This window comes from Stegostoma tigrinum, chromosome 6 (assembly GCF_030684315.1).
Source record: "Stegostoma tigrinum isolate sSteTig4 chromosome 6, sSteTig4.hap1, whole genome shotgun sequence".
Lineage (NCBI taxonomy): Eukaryota > Metazoa > Chordata > Chondrichthyes > Orectolobiformes > Stegostomatidae > Stegostoma > Stegostoma tigrinum.
In genome coordinates this window covers 44892011-44918854 of record NC_081359.1, presented here as the reverse complement: position 1 = coordinate 44918854, position 26844 = coordinate 44892011, and the positions used below count along the sequence as shown (strand labels likewise).

Here is a 26844-nt window from a genome sequence, read left to right as displayed (position 1 = left end):
GATTCATGGTCATCATTAGACTCTTAATTCCAGATTATTATTGAAGTTAATTTCCACCATCTGCCATGGTGGGATTTGAACCCCGTCCCCTGAACGTTACTTGAGTCTCTAGATTAACAGTCCAGCGATCATACTGCGAAGCCATGACAAGTGAGAGGTAAGTGGCAAGTTGAATGGCTACTCATGGGTTAATTTACGCATTTAATACACTAACTTTTTCGGAGTAACTATTTTATTTAATTACACCAGAACCCTCCAAACTTTCAGATTTAAATGGAGACTTTTGCAGGGCTCCATGCATGTTGGAACTGCCCAGCATAAAATTCAACTTTCCCAGCAATTTCTTTAGAATTTGTTACGATGGGCATTCCACATGGTCACTGAGCGCAACTGTTATCAATGCTGAATAATGATGGCCTGCAACTGGAAAATCTGGGTCAAATTTTGCTGAGTGAGGAAAACAAAGCATCTGAATAACATTTTTAAGATTGCAGGAGGGTATCTAGGCTCCTACATGGTTACTATTAAGTCCAGGCTGTTTTAATCTATTTTAATAACCTGAGATGTGGATTTTAAGGGCACAATTTTAATTTTCAGACGTCACAAGAAGTACAAGTATTTAGAACTGTGAGAGGATAGCAACAACATTCAAAAAGTAGTGAACAGATTGGTATAATAAAATGTGAGGCTGGATGAACACAGCAGGCCAAGCAGCATCTCAGGAGCACAAAAGCTGATGTTTCGGGTCTAGACCCTTCATCAGAGAGTGGGATGGGGTGAGGGTCTGGAATAAATAGGGAGAGAGGGGGAGGCGGACCGAAGATGGAGAGAAAAAAAGATAGGTGGAGAGGAGAGTATAGGTGGGGAGGTAGGGAGGGGATAGGTCAGTCCAGGGAAGATGGACAGGTCAAGGAGGTGGGATGAGGTTAGCAGGTAGGAGATGGAGGTGCGGCTTGGGGTGGGAGGAAGGGATGGGTGAGAGGAAGAACAGGTTAGGGAGGCAGGGACAGGCTGAACTGGTTTTGGGATGCAGTGGGGGGAGGGGACGAACTGGGCTGGTTTTGGGATGCGGTGGGGGAAGGGGAGATTTTGAAGCTGGTGAAGTCCACATTGATAACATTGGGCTGCAGGGTTCCCAAGCGGAATATGAGTTGCTGTTCCTGCAACCTTCGGGTGGCATCATTGTGGCACTGCAGGAGGCCCATGATGGACATGTCATCTAAAGAATGGGAGGGGGAGTGGAAATGGTTTGCGACTGGGAGGTGCAGTTGTTTATTGTGAACCGAGCGGAGGTGTTCTGCAAAGTGGTCCCCAAGCCTCCGCTTGGTTTCCCCAATGTAGAGGTAGCCACACCGGGTACAATGGATGCAGTATACCACGTTGGCAGATGTGCAGGTGAATCTCTGCTTAATATGGAAAGTCATCTTGGGGCCTGGGATAGGGGTGAGGGAGGTGGTGTGGAGGCAAGTGTAGCATTTCCTGCGGTTGCAGGGGAAGGTGCCGGGTGTGGTGGGGTTGGAGGCCAGTGTAGAGCGAACAAGGGAGTCACGGAGAGAGTGGTCTCTCCGGAAAGCAGACAAGGGTGGGGATGGAAAAATGTCTTGGGTGGTGGGGTTGGATTGTAGATGGCGGAAGTGTCGGAGGATGATGCGTTGTATCCGGAGGTTGGTGGGGTGGTGCGTGAGAGCGAGGAGGGTCCTCTTTGGGGGGTTGTGGCGGGGGCAGGGTGTGAGGGATGTATTGCGGGAAATGTGGGAGACGTGGTCAAGGGCGTTCTCGACCACTGTGGGGGGGATGTTGCGGTCCTTGAAGAACTTGGACATCTGGGATATGCGGGAGTGGAATGCCTCATTGTGGGAGCAGATGGGGCGGAGGCGGAGGAATTGGGAATAGGGGATGGAATTTTTGCAGGAGGGTGGGTGCGAGGAGGTGTATTCTAGGTAGCTGTGGGAGTCGGTGGGCTTGAAATGGACATCAGTTACAAGCTGGTTGCCTGAGATGGAGACTGAGAGGTCCAGGAAGGTGAGGGATGTGCTGGAGATGACCCAGGTGAACTGAAGGTTGGGGTGGAAGGTGTTGGTGAAGTGGATGAACTGTTCGAGTTCCTCTGGGGAGCAAGAGGCGGCGCTAATACAGTCATCAATGTAACGGAGGAAGAGGTGGGGTTTGGGGCCTGTTTAGGTGCGGAAGATGGACTGTTCCACGTAACCTACAAAGAGGCAGGCATAGCTGGGGCCCATGCGGGTGCCGATGGCCACCCCCTTAGTCTGTAGGAAGTGGGAGGAATCGAAAGAGAAGTTGTTGACGGTGAGGACGAGTTCGGCTAGGCGGATGAGGGTGTCAGTGGAGGGGGACTGGTTGGGCCTGCGGGACAGGAAGAAGTGGCAGGCCTTGAGGCCATCTGCATGTGGAATACAGGTGTATAGGGACTGGACGTCCATGGTGAAAATGAGGTGTTGTGGGCCGGGGAATTGGAAGTCCTGGAAGAGGTGGAGGTCATGGGTGGTGTCACGGAAGTAGGTAGGGGGTTCCTGGAACAAAGGGGAGAAAATGGAGTCCAGACAGGTGGAGATGAGGTCGGTGAGGCAGGAACAGGCCGAGACAATGGGTCGACCAGGGCAGGCAGGTTTGTGGATTTTGGGAAGGAGATAGAAATGGGCCATGCGGGGTTGGGGAACAATGAGGTTGGAGGCTGTGGGTGGGACGTCCCCTGAGGTGATGAGGTCATGAATGGTGTTGGAGATGATGGTTTGGTACTCGGGTGTGGGGTCATGATCGAGGGGGCGGTAGGAGGTGGTGTCAGAGAGTTGGCGTTTGGCCTCGGTGATGTAGAGGTCAGTGCGCCATACTACCACTGCGCCGCCCTTGTCTGCGGGTTTGATGGTGAGGTTGACATTGGAGCGGAGGGCTGCCCGTTCTGCAGGGGAGAGGTTGGAGTGGGTGAGAGGGGTGGAGAGGTTGAGGCGGTTAATGTCTTAATGGCAGTTTGAGATGAAGAGGTCGAGGGAAGGTAGGAGGCCTGGGGGTGGTGTCCAGGAGGAGGACTTGTGTTGGAAGCGGGAGAAGCGGTCAGTGGAGGGAGGGTTAGGTTCCCAGTTGAAGAAGTAGGCGTGGAGGCGAAGGCGGCGGAAAAACTGTTCTATGTCCAACCGTGACTGGTATTCGTTGATGTGTGGTTGTAGGGGGTTTGGTGTCATGGGTAGACATATGGCAGATGAAATTTAATGCCAAGAAGTGATCATTTTAGTTGGAAGAACAAAGAAGGTCCATAAAAGAAATAGTGCAATTCTAAAATTGATGCAGGAGCACTGGGACCTGTGCGCACATAGAGATATGTGTTCAAATATTAGAAGAGGGGAGGTAAGTTGAGAAAGTGATTTTTACCTTTATAGTGTAGTGGATGTAAGAGTTTAGCACCAAAGATATGATAAACCTGAATGACACAAGTCAGGCCATAATTGAGGCATTGTATTCAATTCTCTCTCCGCACATTGAAAGTATGCAAGACACTAGATTCAAAGAAAGTTTCCAAGATTGAGGAACTTGTGTCACAGTGTCACTGTATTTGTACTACAAATTGTTGGAGTATCAACACAATGGGTCCCTACAAATATTATATGCAATGGCTAATTTTCTCAATCATTGAAAGAAAAGGACAGAAGAAAAATAAATGATAATGGAAATTGGGAAGTCTTGGGCAGTTACGTTTAGAGAAATTAACATTGAACAGAGGTTTGATAGAGATATGCAAAATCATGAAATATCCGTCAAGTGGAGAGTGCATGCAGTTAACACAGATTTAATTGAAGCCTTAAAAAGAATTGGACAATCATCTGAAATTAACAGAATGAATCTTTTAATTGTAGAAAAGCAGGGGGCTAGGAGAGTTGTTCATTGCAGAGAATTTGGATGGTCACAACGAGGCAAACAGTCTCATTTTCCCCATTAACTTAATCAAAGATCCTAACTTATAAAAATGAAAGCATGGTACAAAAATCCAAACTGTAAGTGAATAGTTGATGTGGAATGCAAATTAAAACAGCATAAATGCACAATTCCCACTATCTGTATGCTTTCGTTAAAAAGTACCGTTTTCTAAAAACTTACCTCACTTAATATAAGAATCTGGTCAGCAGCACTTAAATATTGGAGATGATGTGTCACCAGAATACGAGGCTTATTTTTCAGAACACCAGTAATACACCTAAAGGAAATATGAAAGATCAATTTCTCAGTTCTTCAATTCACTGCGATGTATTTCATTGAACTTTATAGTCCTGCATATCTAGTTTGGGTGGTCTCAGGGTAACTTTTGAGATGCCCACTTTGTTCTAGATCAACTGAAAACCTATACAAGACCCATGTATTTTCTAGAAAGATTCAAGTTATGAAACAAAAGTTACAAAGTGAGAATATATTACAAAGTGATACTAGAAAACAAAAACTGCGCCAAACAAATCGCAGAAAAATGATATTAAAAAATGTGCAAGTAAACATATGAAGGAACCTTACAATCTGCTTCTTCAAAATACTTCTTGCTGACCTACTCATCTGTTATATCACTACCAATGGACGTGGAGATATCTGGAGACAGTCTTGGCAAGTCGCAAAGCCTCAGCAAATTATTAGTGTAAGCAAAGTGGTCTTTGTTTTGGCATCTGACTGTATTTGTACTACAAATTGTTGGAGTATCAACACAATGGGTCCCTACAAATATTATATGCAATGGCTAATTTTCTCAATCATTGAAAGAAAAGGACAGAAGAAAAATAAATGATAATGGGAACTGCAGATGCTAGAGAATCCAAGATAATGAAATATGAGGCTGGATGAACACTGCAGGCCCAGCAGCATCTCAGGAGCACAAAAGCTGACGTTTCGGGCCTAGACCCTTCATCAGAGAAAAATAAATGCTGTGTTCGAGACAAGTTATGCTTAGAGATGGCAGCAGAATGTATTTAAGAGAGAGGAGGAGGAGGAAGAGGTGGAGGAGAGGAGGGGGAGGGGGAGGAGGAGGATGTGGAGGAGTGGAGGGGTAGAGTTGGAGAAGGAGCAAGCTGGAAAAGTAAGTTTGCAGGAGACAAAAGCGTTTGCAAAGTAGTGAACAACAGGGAGGAGGATACAAACAGGTTGATGAAGTGGGAAGAAAGAATTTAATGCAGAGAAGTGCGAACAATTTACCAATAAAGAATAAGTACTAAGTGGTACAATTTTAGTAGCAGTAGAGGGAGACAGACCAGAAGGTTCATATATACTACCCAAATACATGAGTGGCAAAACAATTTGACATGGATATTAAAAAACAAAAATTCTCGATTTAAAAGTCATGAGGTGAATTTTGCAGGGAGCTGTAGCCCATCTCAATTTCTGGATAATCATTCAGTGGTGAGACTGCCCACAATAGTGCTGGCTGCTTCACACCAAGTTAATGCTTGGAGCAGCAATGATTGTTTTAAGAAAAGACTTCCAACCCTTTCTCAGGACAGCAACCCAATTTGAAGAACTACTTACAAATCAAAGCCAACAACTCTGTCAGCTCCATTACTGTCAGTCAGGAGCATTGGGCACTGCTAACAGGCAGAGCAGCCTGGACTCCATGATAGGTGGAGGGAAGCAAGCCCTGATGATGAGGGGATGAGGGCGCGAAGGCAGTAAGTAAAACTTTGAGGGTGGGAGTAGACATAAGCAACCCATAAAACTTGGGGAGAACACAAGGCTGAACATCTAAAGCTGCTGGATTTCCCACAAGGAATGGGCTTTCTCCTGGCCCAGGTAAAATAGCTGCAGTAAAATAAAACAAAGAACTAAGCAAGCTGGGAACTTGAAACAAAACACTAATTTCTGCAGAAACTCACCAGATCTGCTGGCACCCATGGAGCGAAATCAGAGTCACAGTTTCGAGTTCAGTGACCCTTCAGAGGACAACTGAACAGAAGGGCCACTGGGCTCAAAACATTGCAGTTGTTTCCTCTTCGGGGTTGCTGCCAGACTTGCTGAGTTAATAGCAGTAGGGCAGGTTCTCAACAGCACGCAAAAAAGTCCTTTGGCTCAATATGTCTATGCTGGTCAGAGAAAAACCTATTCTAAGCCCATTTTCCAGCAGTTGTTCTATATGCCGTGGCATTGCAAATGCACATCTAAATACTACAGAGTCATAGAAAATAGAATCACTATAGTGTGAAAGCAGGCCATATGACCTGTCAAGTACACACTCACCCTGCAAAGAATATCCCACCCAGACTCACCCCTCTACCCTACCCCCATAACACCACATTTACAATGGCTAATCCACACAGCCTTCACATTCCTGGACACTATGGGCAACTTAGCAAGGGCAATCCACGTGAGGAAACCCATACAGATATGGGGAAAATACACAAACTCCACACAGACAGTTGTCTGAGGGTGGAATTGAAATCTTAGTGGGTTTTTGCCTCTACCACATTTACAGGTACTGAGTTCCATATTCGTACTGTTCTGAGTGAAGAATGTTTTTTCTCATCCCCTCTAAACCGTCAGCCCCTTACATTAAATCTATGCCATAGTCACTGATTCCAACATCAAGGGGAAATGTTCTTCCTATCTATGCCCCTCATGATTTTATATATCTCAATCATGTTTGTTTTCATTCTCCTCTAGTCCAAGGCAAACAACCACAGTATGTCCAATCTCTCTTTCAATACAAATGCGCCAGCTCCAGCAACATCCTGATAAATCTCCTCTGCACCCTCTCCAGTGCTATCACATTCATCCTATAATGTGGATTCCAGAACTGCACCCAATTTTCTAGCTGTGGCAAACCAACATTTTATACAGTTTCAGCTCTTAAACTCGATGCCTCAACTAACAAAGGCAAGTATCTATATATCTTCTGAGCCACTTCATCCGCTCATCCTGATAACTTAAGGGGCAGGAAAACATACACATCAAGTTCTCCGATCCTTGGTGCTTCCCGGGATCCTGTTATTCATCATGTATTCCATTGTCTTGTTTGTCCTGCCTAAGTAAACACCTCACGTATCCAGATCTAATTCCATTTGCCACTGATCAGCCCATCTGACCAGCCTGTACATACCCCATTGTAGTATAAGGTTATGCTCCTCACTATTTATCACCCCAACATTTTTTTGTATCTTCTGTGAACTTACTGATCGACCCTCCTACATTAAAGTCTAAAGCACCAAGGACAGGAAGACCACTCAACACCTCCAAAGCCCGATAAGAAAAATCACATATGTCAAGGTGCAGGATTTTTACAAGCTTCTCCCCATCTTCAAACCTGCTCACAAACCATAGGGTCACTGCTCAGGTTCATTATTGCTTACTATTTGATTCAATGTTGTTTGTAACTTTGTCACTTCCAAGGCACATTGTCAGAGGAAACTCTAGAAACTTACAACCTTTCTGGCAAATGTTGTCTGTCTGTCGCAGTCTACGTTAAGATTAGAATTCCCTATTAATATAACACTGCTTTTGCTACACTGTTGTCCAAATTCAGAATTGTTACAAGCTAGCACTTCTGGCCTGCTGCCAGGTAGTCTATATATGACACCCATTGTGAATTTATTTCCATTATGGCTCCTCAGTTCCACACATACGGTCTCTGCTGAGTGCTTTTCCCTCTTTACATCCTACCTTATCACAGAAGTGATTCTGCTGCTAATCTGTAATTCTATTTCACCTTTCTGTTGTTTTTTGTATTCTTCCTGTAAATCTTATAACCAGGTGTGTTTAGATCGCAGTCCTGATCATCCTGCAGCCATGTCTCCATAGCAGCTACTATTTCATAGATTCAAATTGGAAACAACGTCTGCAGCCCATTTAATATGTTCCTTACATTCCATGAATTTGTATAAAGAAACATGCACTCTATCCTGTCCTTCATCTTGTTATTTTTCCCTCCTGTCTTACTCACTACTTTCCATAGTTCTACCTTGTTTATAAACTGGTCCTGCTTGTTCATCCTATTAACCTCTACTTTCTCTTCATATGCTGACCTGCTGCACCCTTTCCCACTCTGATTACTAATTGGTTGATTTGGGGAAAAATCACACCAAGTGACTATTTTACCCAGAGTATGGACTTCTGACATTTCAACTTGACGTCAAGGTTCAGTTGATAATTTAGCTCAAACTCTCAAAACAGTAATTTGGAACAAAACTTGCAATCACCTAGTCAAATGCAGATTAAGGAAACTCACCATGAATTGATAAGGAAATACTTGTGACCAAATAACTTGAAGTTTTTGGTGAGGTAACAGAGACAGCTGAAGAAGGCAATGGTGTTGAATGACGTACATGGACTTCCAGAAGGATTTTAACACACTTTTGTGCAACAGACTTCTGAGTAAAGTTACAGATCACAGAATGAAAGGTACAATAAAATTGTGGATACAATATTGGGTAAATAACATGAAACTGAGTCGTGGCTGATGGATGCTTTAGGACTGGGGTAGATTTATGCTGCAGTTCCCGAGGAATTGCTAATTAGGACCCTTGCTTTTCCTAATACACTCAAGTCAAGAACTTCACCTGGGTACACATTCAAAATCTACAGCTGATACAAATCTTGGAAGTATTATAGGATATGAGGAAAATAGTTTAGAATATCAAAAGGGAACCAAGTTGATGGAATAGGTAGACAAGTGACAGATGAAAATCAATGCAGAGAAGTGCGAAAAGGTTGCTTTTGTTAGGACAACACAGAGTGAGAATATACAATAAAGGGAATTCCAGGATTATGACCCAGTAACACTAAAGAAATGGTAATATATTTCCTAGGCAAGATGGTGTGTGGCTAGGAGGGAAACTTTCAGCCGTTGTTCCCATGTAACTGGCGACTTTATCATTTTAGATGGAGGTGGTTGTGGGCTTGGAAAGCAAGGGACTTTGGTGAAATTTTACAAAGTCTCTTGTAGATGGTACACACAGCCACTACAAAGTGAATGGAAAATAGTCAACGTTTGCGGGTATGGTGCCAATCAAGCAGGTTGCTTTGTCCTGGATGGTATCAAGCTTGAGTGCTGTTAGTGCTACACTTAACCAGACAAATTGCAAGCAACATGGCTATAAGAGAAGGCAGGGGACATTTCAGTTAGAGAGCCATAACAGACATGACAGGCCAAGTGATGACTGTGGTGTAAAATTCTGTGATTCAGCAATATACTGTGCTTCAAATTTTGAGAGAAGTCTTACCTAATTTCAAACTGAATGAGTGACCAGCTTTTGAAAGTCAAGGAACTTTGTATCCTGAAAAATACTGTTAATCAATGTATTGGCAGTATTTTTGTGCTAATCTTGCCAAGATGGATAATGAGGATAAAAAGAATAAAAATAATGTTGGAAAAATTCACAACATACTGGAATGAGATGCCACAGCTTCATTTCGGGGTATCCAATGATGCTGAGTATCATTTAATTACCATAAATCGCAACATTAACAAGGTGCTTTATAATATTAATTGCCAGTTTTGTAAATGACTTGATACGACAACTACAAATAAATGAAAATGAGTTAGTACTGAGACATACTGAGACCACGACTGGGACATGAATTTTCAAGGATACTTCACATTTTGCAAGGACAGAAAGAAAGCAAAAGGAGGTAGGGTAACTTTGTTAATCGAGAGCGTTTCTATATAGTAGAGGGAAAGGATGCTATTGCAGAGAATCAATTTTTAAAATCAGTTTTGGTGATGAAAATAAGAAACAAAGGAAAGAGGTCGCAAGTGGTGGTGTTTTACAGATGTCTAGTAGTAGTTACACTGTAAAACAGAAGATAAAGCAAGTAAAAATATGCACTAGTAAGAATTGAATGTCAGAACTCATTGGAAATTTTAATTTTCATTTAGAATGGAGGAACCAGTTGGCAAAGGTAGCCTGAGGGATGAATCATAGAACGTGAATGCAAAGAATTCACTGGTATTACCACTGTTGAATTTCCTTACTTACCAATATCCTGAGTGTCACCATTGACCAGAAATTAAACTAGATCAGCAATACAGAAATGAAGTAACAACAGCAAGTCAGAGTTCGGACTCCAGCAAGTCAGCCACCGACCGACTCCCCAGAGCCTATCCCCATTTACAAGGGGCAAGTCACTTGCCCGGATTCATACAGCTCTAACAATATTCAAGAAGCCTGACACCATACTCGACAAAGCAGATTATTTGACTTGCACCACACGAACAAACATTCACTCCCCCCACGACTGAGGCAGTGGCTTTGTGTACTGTCAATGTGTACAAAGGTATTTCAGAAATTCACTAAAACTCCTTAAACAGCATCTTCAAAGCATATGACTGCTACTATCCAGACGGACAAGGGCAGCAGATACATGGGAACATTGCCACTTGCACATTCCTCTTCAAGCCATTCACCATCTATAAAAATATCTCCGATAAATAAATACAAATATACTCCCATTTGTTTAACGTTGCCAAGCCAAAACCCTGGCATCTCTAACAGCTCTGAGAGTTCACTTAAACTAAATGGATTGTAGTGGTTCAAGGAGGCAGCTCACCACCATGTTCTCAGGGCAATAAATGCTGACCAGCTAGTCCACAACATTGATGTGGGAAAATAGTAAGTATTCAGGACAATTTCTTATGCATCAGAGCATGAAACCAAATCAGAGAGCAGGCTATTTTAGACTGAGTAATGTGTAATGAGGCAGGGATAATTTAATATAGGATAATATAGGATCAACTAGACAAGAGTGGCCATAAGATAGAATCTCACCTGAGCAGAAGGCAAGAATTATGGATCTGAAACTAGAGTCTTAAACTTAAATGTGGGAATACCATGGTAATGAAGTGTAGTGGAACTGAAAACAGGCTATATGGTAAAACAGTAGATGTGCAGTAACATTTAAGGAGATATTTCATACTTCACAAGGGTTGAGAGAAAAGTTATGAAGATATAAAAAAAACTTATGAAACATCCTTGGTTAGCGGAGAAATTTAGGGATAACAAAATTGAGAGATGAGGCACACTATGCTCCAAAATTCACGGCCATCTGGTGAAATCGGAAAATTTAGAAACAAAAGGATAACAAAAAGAATAAATGATAAAATTGGAGTAAGACGTGAAAAAACTCTTGAAAAAATATGAAACTAGACAAAAAACCTTCTATAAGTACAGAAAAAAAATCACTAGTAACTAAAGGAACAGCACTGGTCTCTTAGATGGATAGACTGGGGAAGTAATAATGGAAACAACTCAATGGCAGATATTTTGAACAAGTACTTGTAACCTGTATTCACAGAAGGCTTAAAGTTCAAGAATAAAAATTAAGCAGCAAGAGGAAGGAAAATAATATATGAACATACTAATTAGGAGCGAGAGAAGGCAACTTTACCTCTTGAGACTGCTCCATCATTCAATAAAAGTCATGGCTGACATGATTATTTCACAGTCCTACTAATCCCCAGTAAACTTTTACTAGTTGATCAAAACAATCACTATTTTAAGAGAAACAAAAGTCCTAAGAAGAATATTGGGATTAAAGAGTAATGAGACCCACATTCTAGTGTCCTAAACAAAGTGTTTGCTGAGCAAACGCATTGGTTGCATTCTTCCAAAATTCTACAGATTCAGGAAAGGTCCCAGCAGTTTAGAAAACTGCAAGTAACACCACTATCAAAAAAGCAGAAACTATAGGCCAGATAGCCAATATCTGCCTTTTGGAAAATACGAGTATCCATTAACAAAGTGGTTGAATGACACTGAGAAAATCATAACACCATACAATAAAGTCAACATGTTTTGTGAAAGAAGTATTTTGACAAATTTATTAGTATTCTCTGAGGATATAACAAACATTCAGAAGAATGAAAGGGAATAAGAAGTTGTTCTCCACTGGGATTTCTAAAAGACATTTAATAAGGTATTGTACAAAAAATTATCACAAAAGCTAATAGCGGAGATAATATATTCGCATTGGTTGGCTGGCAGGAAACAGAGACTCAAATAAATAGATCATATTTACATTGGCTAATTGTAATAAATGAAATGCCACAACGATCACTAAGGGGCTTCAACTATTTATGGTTTGTGTTTGAGACTCGGATGCAGAGACTAAAATGGTTTAGCAAAATTTGCAGACAATACAGAAGAGGTACGAAAGCAAACTGTGAGAAGCAAAGTGATAAAGGCTGTGTGTTGGCAAAAGTTTGGTAGATGGAATATAGTGTGTGTGGATTCACTTTGGCAGGAAGTATAGACAAGCAGAATATCGAATAAGTAGATACTCCAGAATGCTGCAATAGCGAGAGGATCTGGTGTATTAATACATGAGTTACAAAACATTCAGATGAAGATACATCAGCCAATTAGGAATGGCAACAGAATTGTGGACTTCAGAGATAGCAAGACAGAATATAAGAATATGGAAATCTTCCTACAACTATGCAGAACATTGGTTAGGCCTACCCTACAGAACAGCAGATAGTTTTGATCTCCTTACTCAAGGAGTCAAATATTTGTACTGGATGCTATTAAGACAATATATAGTAGACTAGTTCTTGGCAATGAACAGGTTATTTTGTGAAAAAAGGCTAATTGATAGAACCTGAACTCATTGGAGTTTAGAAGAATGAGAGGTGATCTTATTGGAATTTATAAAGGTTCTGAGGTAGCTTGACAGGGTAGACAAACTAAAGATACAGGCAGATAAGACCCTGGCCCTGATGGCTTGCTTCCTAGGATCTTAAAAAAGATAACTACAGAGATAGTGGATGTATTGGCTATTATTTTCCAAAAATCTTTGAATCTGGAGAGTGTCAAAAGATTGGAAAATACGTGACGCCCCATTCAAAAAGGAAGGCAAAATCCTGTCAATGACAGGCTTAGTCCAACATCTATTTTTGGAGAAATATTGGAATCAGCTTTTAAGGAATTAATAGCAGAATATTTGGAAAAACCATCATCTAGTCAAGCAGAGACAGTATGGCTTCGTGAAAGCGAAACCATATCTCATTAATTTAGAGCTTTTGAGGAAGTCTATAATAGAATTGATAGGGGGGAAACCAGTAGATGGTGTTGTATTTGAACATCCTGAAAGTGTTCAACAAACTACCTCATGACAGATTAAATCATAAGAGCGCATGGTGTTCAAGGTAATATATTGCATGGACATAGAATTGGCTAATAGTAAAAAAAAATTGAGAGAGAATAAGGGGTGACCATATGACTGGTGGGTTTCATAGGGATCAGTGCATGGACGACAATTGTTTATAATATATATCAATGATTTGAGTGGAGGAACCAAATATACTGTAGCCAAATTTGCAGATAACACCAAAATAAATGGAAACGAAACAAAGTTGCTGGAAAAGCTCAGCAAGTCTTGTAGCATCTGTGAAGGAGAAAACAGAGTTAATGTTTCGGGTCTGGTGACCCTTCCTCAAAACTCTGCATAGCTTTTCCAGCAACTTTGTTTTTGTTCCTGATTTACAGCATCCACAGTTCTTTCGATTTTTATAAAATGAATGGAAAGGCAGGTTGTAAGAGGGACATAGGGCAAATGGTGTATAATATGGGAAAATGTGAAGTTGTTCATTTCTGAAGGGTGAACAAAAGAACAAAATATTATTTCAATGGAGGAAAATAAACTTCAGAAAGTAGCAGTGCAAAGGTACTCAAGAAAGGGGGTAGTAATTGTGCATGAAACACAGAAAGCTAGCACGTAGGTGTGGCAGTTAAAAATAAAGGCTAACTAACATTATTTCAAGAGGGTCGGGTAATAAAAGTGGGAAATCTTACTGCAACTGTACAAAGTACCAGTGAGACTACATCTCGAGTACTGAGAGCAGTTTTGGTCCCATTATTTAAGGCAAGATATCATTTCATTGGGGGCAGTTCAGAGAAGGTTCACTAGGATGACCCCTGGTATGGAGGGACTGTCTTATGAGCAAAAGCTAAACAGGTTGGGATTCTACTCACTAGAGTTTAGAAGAATGAGAGGTGGTCACATTGAAACATATATGATTCTTAACAATGGTAAATGCTGGAAGGATATTAACCCTTCATAGGAGAGTCTATGACCACAAGGCACAGTCACAGAATAAACAGGTATGTATTTAGGACTGAGACGGGAAAGAATTCTTTCTCTCAGATGGTGGAGAGTCTATTAAACATCTTGCCATAGAAAGCTGTGAAGCAGAATTCTGGTATAGATTTTTGAACAATAAGGGAAGGAAGGGTTATATGGAAAAGGTAGAAAAGTGGACATGAAAAATGTCACTAGATCAGTCATGATCCTACTGAATGTGGACCAGATGTGAGAGACCAAACAGCCCACTTCTGGTTGCATTTCATTTGGTCTTATGCTGACAAGATGTTTTCCCTTAGTGGGTATCTAGAATGTGGGTATGGTTAAGAAAGTGTCTTCCATTTAACATCAACAGGAGGTGGAACATCTGGCAGAGACTCACTAGTCTTGAGTTATTTTCTATACAGAACAGCATAGGCTGGGTCATTGAATTCATTCAAAGTCAAGTTAGATTCTCAACCTACATGGGAGTGAAAGGTTGGGAGTGGGGTGGGGAGATTAAGGTTAAAATAGAGCCAAGGTCGCAACAAGATCAGTCATGGTGCTATAATTGTGGAGGAGGTCAAGAGTCAGAATTATGCAACACTGAATCAAGCCCTTTGGCCCACTATCACTATATCAACAAACACACAACAAAGAGCGCTAATCCTGTTTAAAATACACAAACACATCCCATTAACCTACATTTAATCCATAACAGACTATGTCCTGGAAATTTAAGCGCTCATTCAGATGCTTCTTACATGTTGCAAGAGTACTTGCCACCACCAACTTCTCAGGAAGCACATTCTAGATTTCTACCACACCCTGGGTGTAAAATAATTCTTCTATCTCCCCTATAAACCTCTTACTCCTCACATTAAACTTATGTCCTCTGGTCTTAGACACATCTACCATGAGGAAAAGATTCTCATGATTTACACTGTTCTGCCTCTATAATTTTATTCAGATTCACCACAAGTTCTTCTTTTCCAAGGAAAGCAAACCTAGCTTATTGAGTCTCTCCTCACAACTGAGACTTTTCATCCAGGCAACACCTTGCTGAATCTTTTCTGCATCCTCTCTAGAGCAGTCATATCCTTCAGATAGTGTGCTGACCTGCACACAATATTCCATCCATTGCCTAACATATGTTATATAAAGTTGTAACAAGTCTTCCTTGATTCTATGTTCTACGCCTTAGCTAATAAAGTGAAGCATTCCATAGGCCTTCTTTAGTATCCAACCACTTGAGCTAATATAGGATCATGGAATCCCTAGTGTCGAAACAGGTCCTTCAAATGAACAAGTCCACACCGACCCTCAGAGCATCCCACCCAGGCCCATCCCCCTAGAACACATCTAATCCACTCCCTGCGTACTGTGGGCAATTTAGCATGGCCAATCCACATATACTGCACATAGAACATTACAGCACAGTACAGGCCCTTCGGCCCTCAATGTTGTGCCGAGCTGTCATACCGATCATGATGACAGAAGTTTGCATTTTACACTCCATAAGACCATCATTGAAATGTGGGAGGAAACCAGAGTGCCCCAGGGAAACCCATACAGACATGGGGAGAATGTGCAAACTCCACACAGTTGCCCGAGAGTGGAATCGAACCCAGAGCCCTGCCGCTGTGAGGCAGCAGTGCTAGCCACTGAGCCATCATGCCATCTGGGTGAGTGGTCTACATCTGCTACTATTTCTCATGATCTATTAGTCAACGACACTTTGAAAAATTGAAATTCATTTCTGTATGCAAGGGAATGAAATGGATAGAATCCAGTTTGGTGGATGGAGATAAGACACAATAAGGCATGGCCTAATTTGGATTAGATTCCCTACAGAGTTGAAGCAGGCCCTTCAGCGCAACAAGTCCACGCCAACCCTTGGAGCATCCCACCCAGACCCACCCCCACCATGACCCACACACCCCTGAACACTACGGACAATTTAGCATGGCCGACCCACCAAGCCTGCACATCTTTGGACTGTGGGAGGAAACTGGAGCACCTGGAGGAAACCCATGCAGACCCAGGGTGAATGTGCAAACTCCACACAGTCACCCGAGGCTGGAATCGAACCTGGATCCCTAGCACTGTGAGGCTGCAGTGCTAACTACTGAGCCACCGTGCCACCCCTAATTGTACGGTGAAAAACCATGAGTCACAAAATTACCCACTTCTTATTTGGCTGTGGCTAAAACCTTTGGTAATATTTTTAAGATATCCTACAATTGGATGAAGGAATGGAAGGGTGGATGAGTAAGTTTGTGGATGATACGTAGGTGGATCACGTTGTAGACAGTGCAGAGGACTATTCTAGGTTACAAAGGGACATTGATAGGATGCAGAGCCAGGCTGAGAAGTGGCAGATGGAGTATAACCCTGAAAAGCATGAGCTGATTCATTTTGGAGGGAAAAACTTGAAAGCAGAATACAGGGTTAACGGAAAGATTCTTGGCAGTGTGAAGGAGCAGAGCGATCTTGGGGTTCATGTCTATAGTTCCCTGAAAGCTGCCACCCAAGTGGATAGAGTTGTCAAGAAGGCATATGATGTGTTGGCTTTCATTAATTGAGGGATTGAGTTCAAGAGCCATGGAGTTATGCTCCAGCTACACAAAAGCCTGTTTGACCACATCTGGAGTATTGTGTTCAGCTCTGGTCGCCTCATTACAGGAAAGATGTGGAAGTGTTAGAAAAGGTGCAGAGGAGATATACCAGAATGTTGCCTGGAATGGAGGAAAGGTTGAGAGAGCTAGGGCTTTTCCCTTTAGAACGACGAAGGATGAGAGGTGGCTTGATAGAGGTGTACAAAATGATCAGAGGTATAGATAGAGTGGACAGCCAGAGACTTTTTCCTAGGGAGGAGGCAGCTATTATGAGGGGGCATAGTTTTAAATCGAGTGGAGGTAGATATAGGAGAGACGTCAGAGGTAGGTTCTTTACTCAGAGCATGGTCGGGGCATGGAATGTATTGCCAGAGAGGGTAGAGGAGTCGGCCTCATTAGGGGCATTTAAACAGCTATTAGGGTGGCATATAGATGATAGTATAAGGTAGGGGTGGAGGTTGGACAGACCTCAGGATTAGGGTAAAATTCGGAACAAAATTGTGGGCTAGTGCTGTGCTGTACTATTCTATGTTCTATGTTCTAATTCTGTGACCACCATTATAATGATGCACCTTTCCAGCAATTTCTAGCCCTGTAAAGTTTAATTTACCTTCAGAATATGCTTTATGTCATATGTGTAACATTTACTTTTCATAAAGAGCTCACATTGTTGACACAATGTTTTAAAACCGTACAAAACTACAGATGAATAATATTTGTGATAGCAAAAATCTTAATTTATATATTTTAATACATGGTGATGATGCAATGCCTACAATGCATGGACCAGATATTCCAAAAAGCAAGTTAGGTACCAGGATGAAGGAGGGACTTTTGGTCCTCTGTGCCCTTCTGCAAGATTCCAGTAACAGGGTCATTTAACCAAACGAAAAATAAGCTAGCGACATATCGATGATGTTGATTACAACTATGTCATCAAAATGCTCCCTTTCCTAAATTCAGGCCATAACTTGCACCACTTAGTAAAGCTGAATACACTCAAACAAAAATGCATTTAAAATACTTTTATTTTAAAAAAAATCGCCAGAAATTTATCAGAAAATCTGGATTGGTTGTTGTGCAAAGGAAATAGTTTTCTGAAGCCACTCACCGTTCAAAAATCTGCCTCGCAACTTCAGCATCGACAGCACTGAGTGGGTCATCAAGCAAGTAGACATCAGCATCCTGATACACAGATCTTTTGAAAAAGCAACATATTAAGTTGAAAAAAGCTTTAATTTTTCTTCTCATCATCTTTATGAACAGAATTCTCACAAATGCTTTACTTCAGTCTTCAGATTCTAGCAGGGTTTCTATGATTCTATGAAGGTCAATTTAATATAAATTACCCATTTTGTAAGCTTTAAGGTGTTACAAAGATCATCTTCTCAATTAAAATGATTCATTACACTCTGCATTTTGGCTGAGCAATCAGAGGTAACATCAAATGCAAAAGGTTAATTATGCATCAAGTCATGATAATCTGGAATGAAGCATTGAAACTGCAATGAAACCAGATTGAATAGTGACTTTCAAAAGGGAACTGAATAAATAACTGCAAGTGAAAAAAACTAACAGGACAAACTGTCTGGCACTATGACACTTTGAGGAATGACCTGCATTTATATAATACCTCAGGACAGCCAAAGCCACATTGCTGACAATTAAACATAGAACAGAGAACAGTACAGTACAATACAGGCCCTTCAGCCTATGATGTTGTGCGGACCTATTATTCTACTCTCAGCTCAAACTAACCTGTATACCCTTCATTTTGCTATCATCGATGTGCCTATCTAAGTGTCACTTAAATGTCCCTAATGTATCTGACAATACTACCACTGGTGACCATGCATTCCATGCACCCACCATTCTCTTTTAAAGAACCTACTCCTGATGTCTCCCTATACTTTCTTCCAACCACTTTAAAATTTAGCACCCTCGGGATAGCCATTTCCTCCCTGGGGAGAAGGACTCTGACTATCCACTCTGTATATGCCTCTCATCATCTTGTACACCTCTATCAAGTCACCACTCATCCTTCTTAACTCCAATGAGAAAAGCCTTAGCTTCCTCAACCTTTCCTCATAAGACCTGTCCTCCAGTCCAGGTGGCATCCTGGTAAATCTCCTCTGCACCCTCTCTAAAGTTTCCACTTCCTTCCTATAGTGAGGTGACCAGAACTGAACACAATATTCCAAGTGTGGTCTGACCAGCGTTTTATAGAGCTACAGCATAACCTTGCAACTCTTAAACTCAATCCCCCTGCCAATGAAAGTCAACATACCATACACCTTCTTAATAACCCTATCAATTTGGGTGACAACTTTGAGGAATCAATGGACATGAACCCCAAGGTCCCTCTGTTCCTCCGCACTGCCAAGAATCCTGCCATTAACCCTGTTTTCTGCATTCAAATTCAACCTTCCAAAGTGAATCACTTCACACTTCTGCAGGTTGAATTCAATCTGCCACTTCTTTGCCCAGCTCTGCATCCTTCAATGTCCCACTGCAACCTACAACTGTTCTTCACACGATCCACAACTCCACCAACCTATTTGTCATCAGCAAACTTACTAACCCACCCTTCCACTTCCTCATCCAAGTCATTTATAAAGGGCACAAAAAAACAGAGGTCCCAGAACAGATCCCTGGAGAACACCACTGGTCACCCAGCTCCAGGCTGAATACTTTTCATCTACTACCTCCCTCTGTGTTCTATTAGACCGCCAATTCTGTATCCAGACAGCCAAAGTTCCCTGAATCCCAAGCATCCTTACTTTCTGAATGAGCCTACCATGGGGAACCTTATAGGTGCCTTGTGGAAATCTATATACAGCACATCTACTGCTTTACCTTCATCAATGTGTTTTGTCACATCCTCAAAGAATTCAATAAGGTTTGTGAGGCTTGACCTGCCCTTCACAAAGCCATGCTAACTGTCTCAAATCAAACTATGCTTTTCAAAATAATCATAAACACTATCTCTCAGAATCCTTTCCAATAATTTGCCCAGCACAGAAGTAAGACTGACTGGTCTGTAATTCCCAGGGTTATCCCTATTTCCTTTCCTGAACAAGAGAATGACATTTACCACCCACCAATCATCTGGGACTACTCCATTGGACAGTGAGGACATAAAAATTATTACCTTGGGTATATCCTGTCCGGCTGAACTGACTTATCTATCCTCGTGTTTTTCAAAATTTCTCACACATCCTCCTTCCTAACATCAACCTATTCAAGCTTATCAGGATAATAAAATGTGAGGCTGGATGAACACAGCAGGCCAAGCAGCATCTCAGGAGCACAAAAGCTATCTCCAGCATCTGCAGTTCCCAATATCTCTGATAAGCTTTTGTGCTCCTGAGATGCTGCTTGGCCTGCTGTGTTCATCCAGCCTCACATTTTATTATCTTGGAATCTCCAGCATCTGCAGTTCCCATTATCTCTATTCAAGCTTATCAGCCTGTTTCATACTGTCCTTAAAAACTACAAGGCCTCACTCACTTGTGAATACTGAAGCAAACTATTCATTAAGGACCTCCCCTACCTTCTTTGGCTCCAGGCACAAGTTCCCTCCATGATCCTTGATCTGCCTTACCCTCACTCTGGACAACTCTTGTTCCTCACTTAAGTATAGAATGCATTGGGGCTTTCCTTCATCCTACCAACCAAAGCTTTCTCATACTCCCTTCCAGCTCTTCTAAGTCCATTCTTCAGTTCCTTTCTGGCTACACTGTAATCCTCTAGAGCCCTGTCCGATCCTTGCTTCAGCAACCTTAAGTAAGCTTCCTTCTTCCTCTTGACTCGATGTTTCACATGTCTTGTCATTCAAGGTTCCTTCACCCTACCATCCCTTCCTTGCCTCAGTCTACACTTCTATCGTGCATTTCCCTGAGAACATCTGTTCCCAATTTATGCTCTGCAGTTCCTGCCTAATAGCTTTGTAATTCCCCCTCCCCCAATGTAATACTTCTCATACCGTCTGTTCCTATCCCTCACCATGACTATAGTAACGGTCAGGGAGTTGTGATCACTATCACCGAAATGCTCTCCCTCTGAAAGAGCTGACATCTGGCCTGGTTCATTGCCAAGCACCAAATCCAATATGGCCACCCCTCTGGTCCACCTATCTAGATATTGAGTCAGGAATCCTGCCTAGACACCTGACAAAATCTGCTCCATCCAAACTATTTGCACTAAGGAGGTTCCAGTCGATATTAGGGAAGTTGAAGTCACCCGTGACAACAGCCCTCTTACTTCTGCATATTTCCCAATCTGTTCCTCAGTGTCTCTGTTGCTATTTGGGGGGGTGGGGAGCGTCTACAGAAAACTGCCAATAAAGTGACTGCTTCTTTCCCATTTCTGATTTCCACCCATACTGACTCAGTAGACAAACTCTCTGAACAACATCCTTTTCTGCAGCTGTGACACGTACTTGATTAGCAATTCCACTCCCCCACCTCTTTTACCTCCCTCCCTATTTCTTTTGAAACATATGAACGTCGGAGCATCCAACAAGCATTCCTGCCCCTACGATATCCAAGTCTCCACAATGGCCACAACATCATAGCTCCAAGCACTGATCCATGCTCTAAGTTCATCACCCTTATTCATGACACTTTTCGTGTTAAAATAGACACACTTCAACCTGTCAGTGATTGCACTTTTACCCTATCAACTGTCTATCCTTCCTCACAGACTTTCTGCATGCTGTATTAGCCTGTACACCAGCTACCCCATCCTCTGATCTGTAGCGCCAGTTCCCATCCCCCTGCCAATCTAGTTTAAACAATCCAAAGAGCTCAAGCAAACCTCCTGCTGAGGATATTGGTGACCCTCCAGTTCAGGTGTAACCCATCTTTCTTGTACAAGTCTCACCTTCCCCAGGTTTGAGGTTTAGACCCTATGTAATGTAGGAAAAGTGGCACCAAACTTCCACAAATAGAATTGTGACAATGACCAGAATTTTTTTTAAAGTGATCACAGAATTCTGACAATATGGACGTCAGCCATTCAGCCCATCAATTTGCATCGATCCACCGAAGAGTATCTCACCCAGACCCAGCCACCCACCCTATCCTGGCAACCCTCTATTCACCATGGCTAATCGACCTAATCTGCACATCTTTGGACACTACAGGGCAATTTACCATCATCAATCTACCTGAACTGCACATCTTTGGGCTGTGGGAGGAAATTCGGAACACCTGGAGGAAACCTATACAGATACAGGGAACTCCACACAGTCACTGAAGGCTAGAATCAAACTCAGATCCCTGGTACTGTGAGGCAGCAGTGCTAGCCACTGTGCCACCAATGCTGATTGGCCAAGTCATTGGGAGCAATCCTCCAGCTCTTCTTTGCAATAGTACTATGGAAACTATTACATACATTGCACGGAGCAGAAAATGTCTCAGCTCAACTTCGCATGCAAAATACACTTCCGCAGTCCTGAGGTAGTACAGTTTTTAGATTATGGGAAATGTTTATAAACGGAGGGACTGTTTGACTATATATTAGGTGGCTCCCTGAGATGCAGAATGAAAAACTAATGTGTCTCCCACAACAAATCATACGGCGCAGTTTGATGTGCTCTGATCTGAGATCACAAACCACTGATTGAATAATCTTTCATCTTCCATTTGTGGAATACTGTAGTGGCCAGGGCTGTGCAGACTGGAGTTCAGAAGGCAGGTTTCACAAGGAGGTAAGCTGGAACCAACATGTGTTGCCACTTTCAGGGAGATGTTTGAGAGAGAAGCACATTGAGGCATTCTACTTTTTTGACTTGTTCTACCTATAATATGGTTGAAGAACTCATTTATAGAGCCACGGTAGGCCTGCTGTTAAGTTCTACAGCTGCCTGGACCACACTGAGGAAGCTTCTGACCACTACTCAGATTTTTGTTTTCCACTCATGGGATGTCGGTGTTACTGACTGCCCTGCATTTGTTGCCCTTGAGAGTGTGGGGATGACCTGCCTTCTTGAACCACTGCAATCTACATGCTATAGATTGACCCATACTGCCCTTCCAGGATTTTTGCTAATGATTGCACAATGTTCATCAGCATTTGTGAATATCCCCTCTTCTGACCTTATCAGGGAAAGAAGATCATTGGTGAAACAACTGAAGATGAGAACTGAAGAGGGCCTACGACCATATCCTGAGGAACTCCTGCAGAGATGTCCTAGAGCTGAGATGACTAACGTCCAACATTATTCCTATGTACCAGGTATGGCTCCAACCAAGAGACTTTGCCTTCTGAAATCAACAGATTCATTTTTGCTAGGACACTATGATGTAAACGTGGCCTTGATGTCAAGAGTTGTCACTCTTACCTTACCTTTGGAATTACGCTGTTTTGTCCATATTAGAATCAAGGTTGTAACGAGATCAGGTGTTGAATATCCTTAGTGGATCTATAACCCAGCATCACTGAGTAGGTATTGCTTGGTAGCACTGTTAATAACGCTTTGCTTCATTTTACTAGTGATTGAGAGCAGACACTTGGGGTGGTAACTAGCCAGGCTGGATTTGTCCTGTTTTGCACGTACATGTCATACCTGGGCAAATTTCCACATTGTCAGGAAGATGCCACTGTCATTGCTCCACAGGAAGAGCTTGGCTAAGGAAGCACGTCTTCAGTATATTGCCAGAATATTGTCAGGGCCCATAGCCTTTACAGTATTCTGTGTCTCCAACTGTTTCTTAATATCACGGAGTGGATTGAATTGGCTGAGGACTGGTATCTGAAATGCTGGGGGCCATTGGAGGAGGCGGAGATGCATCATCCACTTGGCACTTCTGGTTGAACGTGACTACAAATGCCTTATCATTTGTTCTTCCATCATTGAACACGACTATATTTATGCAGCCACGTCCTCCAGCAAGCTTTATAATTGTCCACTACCATTCACAACTGGATATGGCAGGACTGCAGAGGTGAGATCAGATCCACTGGTTGTGGGATCACTTAGCTCTGCCTATCACTCGCTACTTATGTTGTTTGGCATGCAAGTAGTCCTGTTTAGCTGGCTTCACTAGGTTGAGACAACATTTTTAGATATGCCTAGTGCTGCTCTCCACATGGCCTCCTGTACTCTCCATTGAACCTAGGTTGATCCCCTGGCACAATGCTAACGGTTGAGTGGATGATATGCCAGAAGCACAGCTTCATAGAATGTTGGGTGTGCAGTAAGAGGGGGGGCCCTGTACATATGCTATCTTTATCACCTGTACATTGGGCCCTGTATGTTGCCGGGAGCAAGGCGAGGTGGGTGAATCTTTACTCTGCCAGATGCATGTCAAGGGGGTTGCCTGTACACCACTGTGAGTATGGTGGGGGGGAGGGGTTCCCGTATTCTGCCGGTAGCATATCAGGTATGAAGTGTTCTTGCATACAGTTAGCTGTGTCATTTCAGTTTACTGGATTTCATTACAATGCTGACATTTAGTATTACTGGATGCGTAATCAATATAGGATTTCCAAGTGATATTGCTGACATTCTGTCTTTTGATATTTCTCTTTCTTCAGCAAGTACACCATCAGACATTCCTTCAGTTCTCTATTCTGTTTTGTGCCTTGGAGATGAATTCTATGTACAGTCTGGACATGTGATAAGACCTTAGGATAACTGATATACACAGGGATCTAAGAGTGAAAGCCCATAGATCCCTGAAAAAGTGGCAACACAAGTGGATAACGTGATAAAGATAGCACACATTATGCTTGCTTTCATCGGTTGGGTCATTGTGTGTAGAAGTCAGCAAGTCACGTTGCAGCCGTATAAAACTTTAGTTAGGCCATATTTGGAGTATTTTATGCAGTTCTGGTCACCACATCGTAGGATGGAAATGGAAACTTTGGGTGGGGTGCTAAAGAGGTTTCCCAGAATTTTAGATAACAAGGTGTAGAGCTGGATGAACACAGCAGGCCGAGCAGCGTCAGAGATTTTTTTTCAGAAGAAGGGTCTCGGCCCGAAACGTCAGCCTTCCTGCTCCTCTGATGCTGCTTGGCCTGCTGTGTTCATCCAGCTCTACACCTTGTTATTTCAGATTCTCCAGCATCTGCAGTTCCTACTACCTCTGAAACAATCTTTCCCAGGACGTTGTCTGGATTCTAGTGTATTAGTCATAAGGACAGGATTGCTTTTGCTGAAGTGTTGGAGGCTGAGGGGTGACCTGATAGAAATATATAAAATTATAAGAGGCATGGAGAAGGTCGATAGGTCAGTGTCTTTTTCCCAGGGTGAAAATGTCAAACGGTAGGGAACATAGTTTTAAACTTACCCCTCTCCCCTTAAGTGAGGTGCACTGAGAAAGTCTTTACACAAAGTAAGTGGTAGGTGCCTGGAATACACTACCAGGGAGGTGGTAAAATCAGATATGTTAGCAATGATTAAGAGTCACTTAGACATATGAACATGCAGGATAAGGAGGGATACAGACTATGTGCAAGCAGATGGGATTAGTTTAGAATGGCATCACAGTTTGCACAGATACAGTGGGCCAAAGGGCCAGTGCCTGTGTTGTATGCTGTTTAGATGAGCTGGCAGTATATTGGTAATGTCACTGACCTAGTAATCCAGAGGTCCAGGCTACCGGTCTGGGGAACACAAGTTCAATTCCTAAAATGACTGGCAAAACACTTCCAGGGAGGGAAGGTGGTTTATGACAAAGCTTATAAAATACTGTCTTGTCTGGAGGCAGAGTTTCATCAGCTAAATCATCTGATTATGCTGACAGCCCTCTGGCTATAGGTGGCACAAATCTGCTGCTGTTAGAGACCTCATCTAATAGGATGATAATTCCCTCCTAACATTCAGAACACATCCAAGATGTGAGCACATGCTGACTTCCTACTGTGCCAAATTGGAGAGGTGACAAACCTTGAGATGTTTAAGACAATCCAGAGGGTAGGTCTGGTGGGTTTTGATGACACTGTTTTTCTGGGTTCACAACTGGTATAGAAATGATTACCACTGCAGGTAGCTGGAAAGCAGCTACTGGATGTCATTTTACTGGAAAGTTAAAGACCTTTTGGAAAGAAGGAAGGAAAAGTGGTGGTATGGTGTAGTTAATAAGATGAAAGGAGAACAGTTGGGAGAGGTGATATAGAGTCCATTAGGCAGAGGTAAATATCAGCAAGGGAAAGAAGACGTTGGTAGAAATATGTGTAGACCCACAATAGTAGTCACAATGTAAGAAAATCCATAATTCAATGAAGAATTGGAGCATGTAAAAAGAATAGAAAAGAAGTCATTTTTGGGCTACTTTAATCTTATTGATTGAGTTAAACAAGTTGGATACTGCTGCTACAATGATTTTTTTCTCCAATTCCTGGGATGAGGGCATCACTGGCTAGGCCAGCTTTTATTGCTCATCCCCCCAGAGGGCAGATAAGAGTCAACCACATTGCTGTGGTAGAGTCACATGCTGGCCAGACCAGGAAAGGATGGCAGTTTCCTTCCCCAAACAGCGAGTGAACCAAATGATTTTTCTGATAATGAACAATGGTTCAGTTCATTGTCATCATCAGACTCTTAACTCCAGATGTTTTAAAAATTGAATTCAAATTCCACCACCTGCCATGTCAGGATTCAAACTTGGATCCCCAGAACATTACCAGGATCTCTGGATTAACAGTCCAGTAATAATGTGTCTAGGCCACCACTTCCCCATGAACATTCATAGAATGCATTAGGGATCATTTCCTACAGCAATATGATATGCAGCCAACCAGGGAACAGGCTACCTTGGATCTGGTAACGCATAATAACTAGTTTAAAAACTGATCAGAGTAAAATATCCCCCAAGGAAGTAGTGATAATAACATTACAGTGGCAGACATTTAGGAAGGTAATTCATGACTCTCAGCAAACCTGTATTGCAAAAAGGAAAATGTCTAAGGATAAACTAACCAAGCAAGTTTAGGTGTGTGTCATAATGCACTAATTAAACATGCTGCCAAAAACCAAATTAAAGTGTCACAGGAAAAAAAGTTTCATGTTACCTACTTAAAAATACATTCTTCATTCAGATGATCTCATCAGATGATCACTGGTGTGGTGCTTTAAGAGGTGGATCAATCAGTGTTGTTCATGTGAATCTCAGTGATTTGTTTACTAAACATGCATAGATAATTCATTAAAAAAACAAAAGTAGCTCCTGAAACAGCTACAATTCTT

At 42.3% G+C, this 26844-nt stretch overlaps 1 protein-coding gene across 4 annotated transcripts in view; it reads right to left on the bottom strand.

Moving 5' to 3' along the window:
* abcc4 (ATP-binding cassette, sub-family C (CFTR/MRP), member 4) overlaps positions 1-26844 on the bottom strand; it is a 492919-nt gene that overhangs the window by 240252 nt on the left and 225823 nt on the right. For all 4 annotated transcript variants that reach the window (XR_007247792.2, XM_048533436.2, XM_048533434.2 and 1 more), the window contains exons 13-14: positions 17761-17847; positions 4108-4204 (exon numbers count right to left, since the gene is read on the bottom strand). Coding sequence is in view for 3 of the 4 variants with exons in the window: in XM_048533436.2 (XP_048389393.1) it covers positions 4108-4204; positions 17761-17847 (184 nt within the window). In the remaining variant the exon portion in view is untranslated. The remainder of the gene's footprint in view (positions 1-4107; positions 4205-17760; positions 17848-26844) is intronic.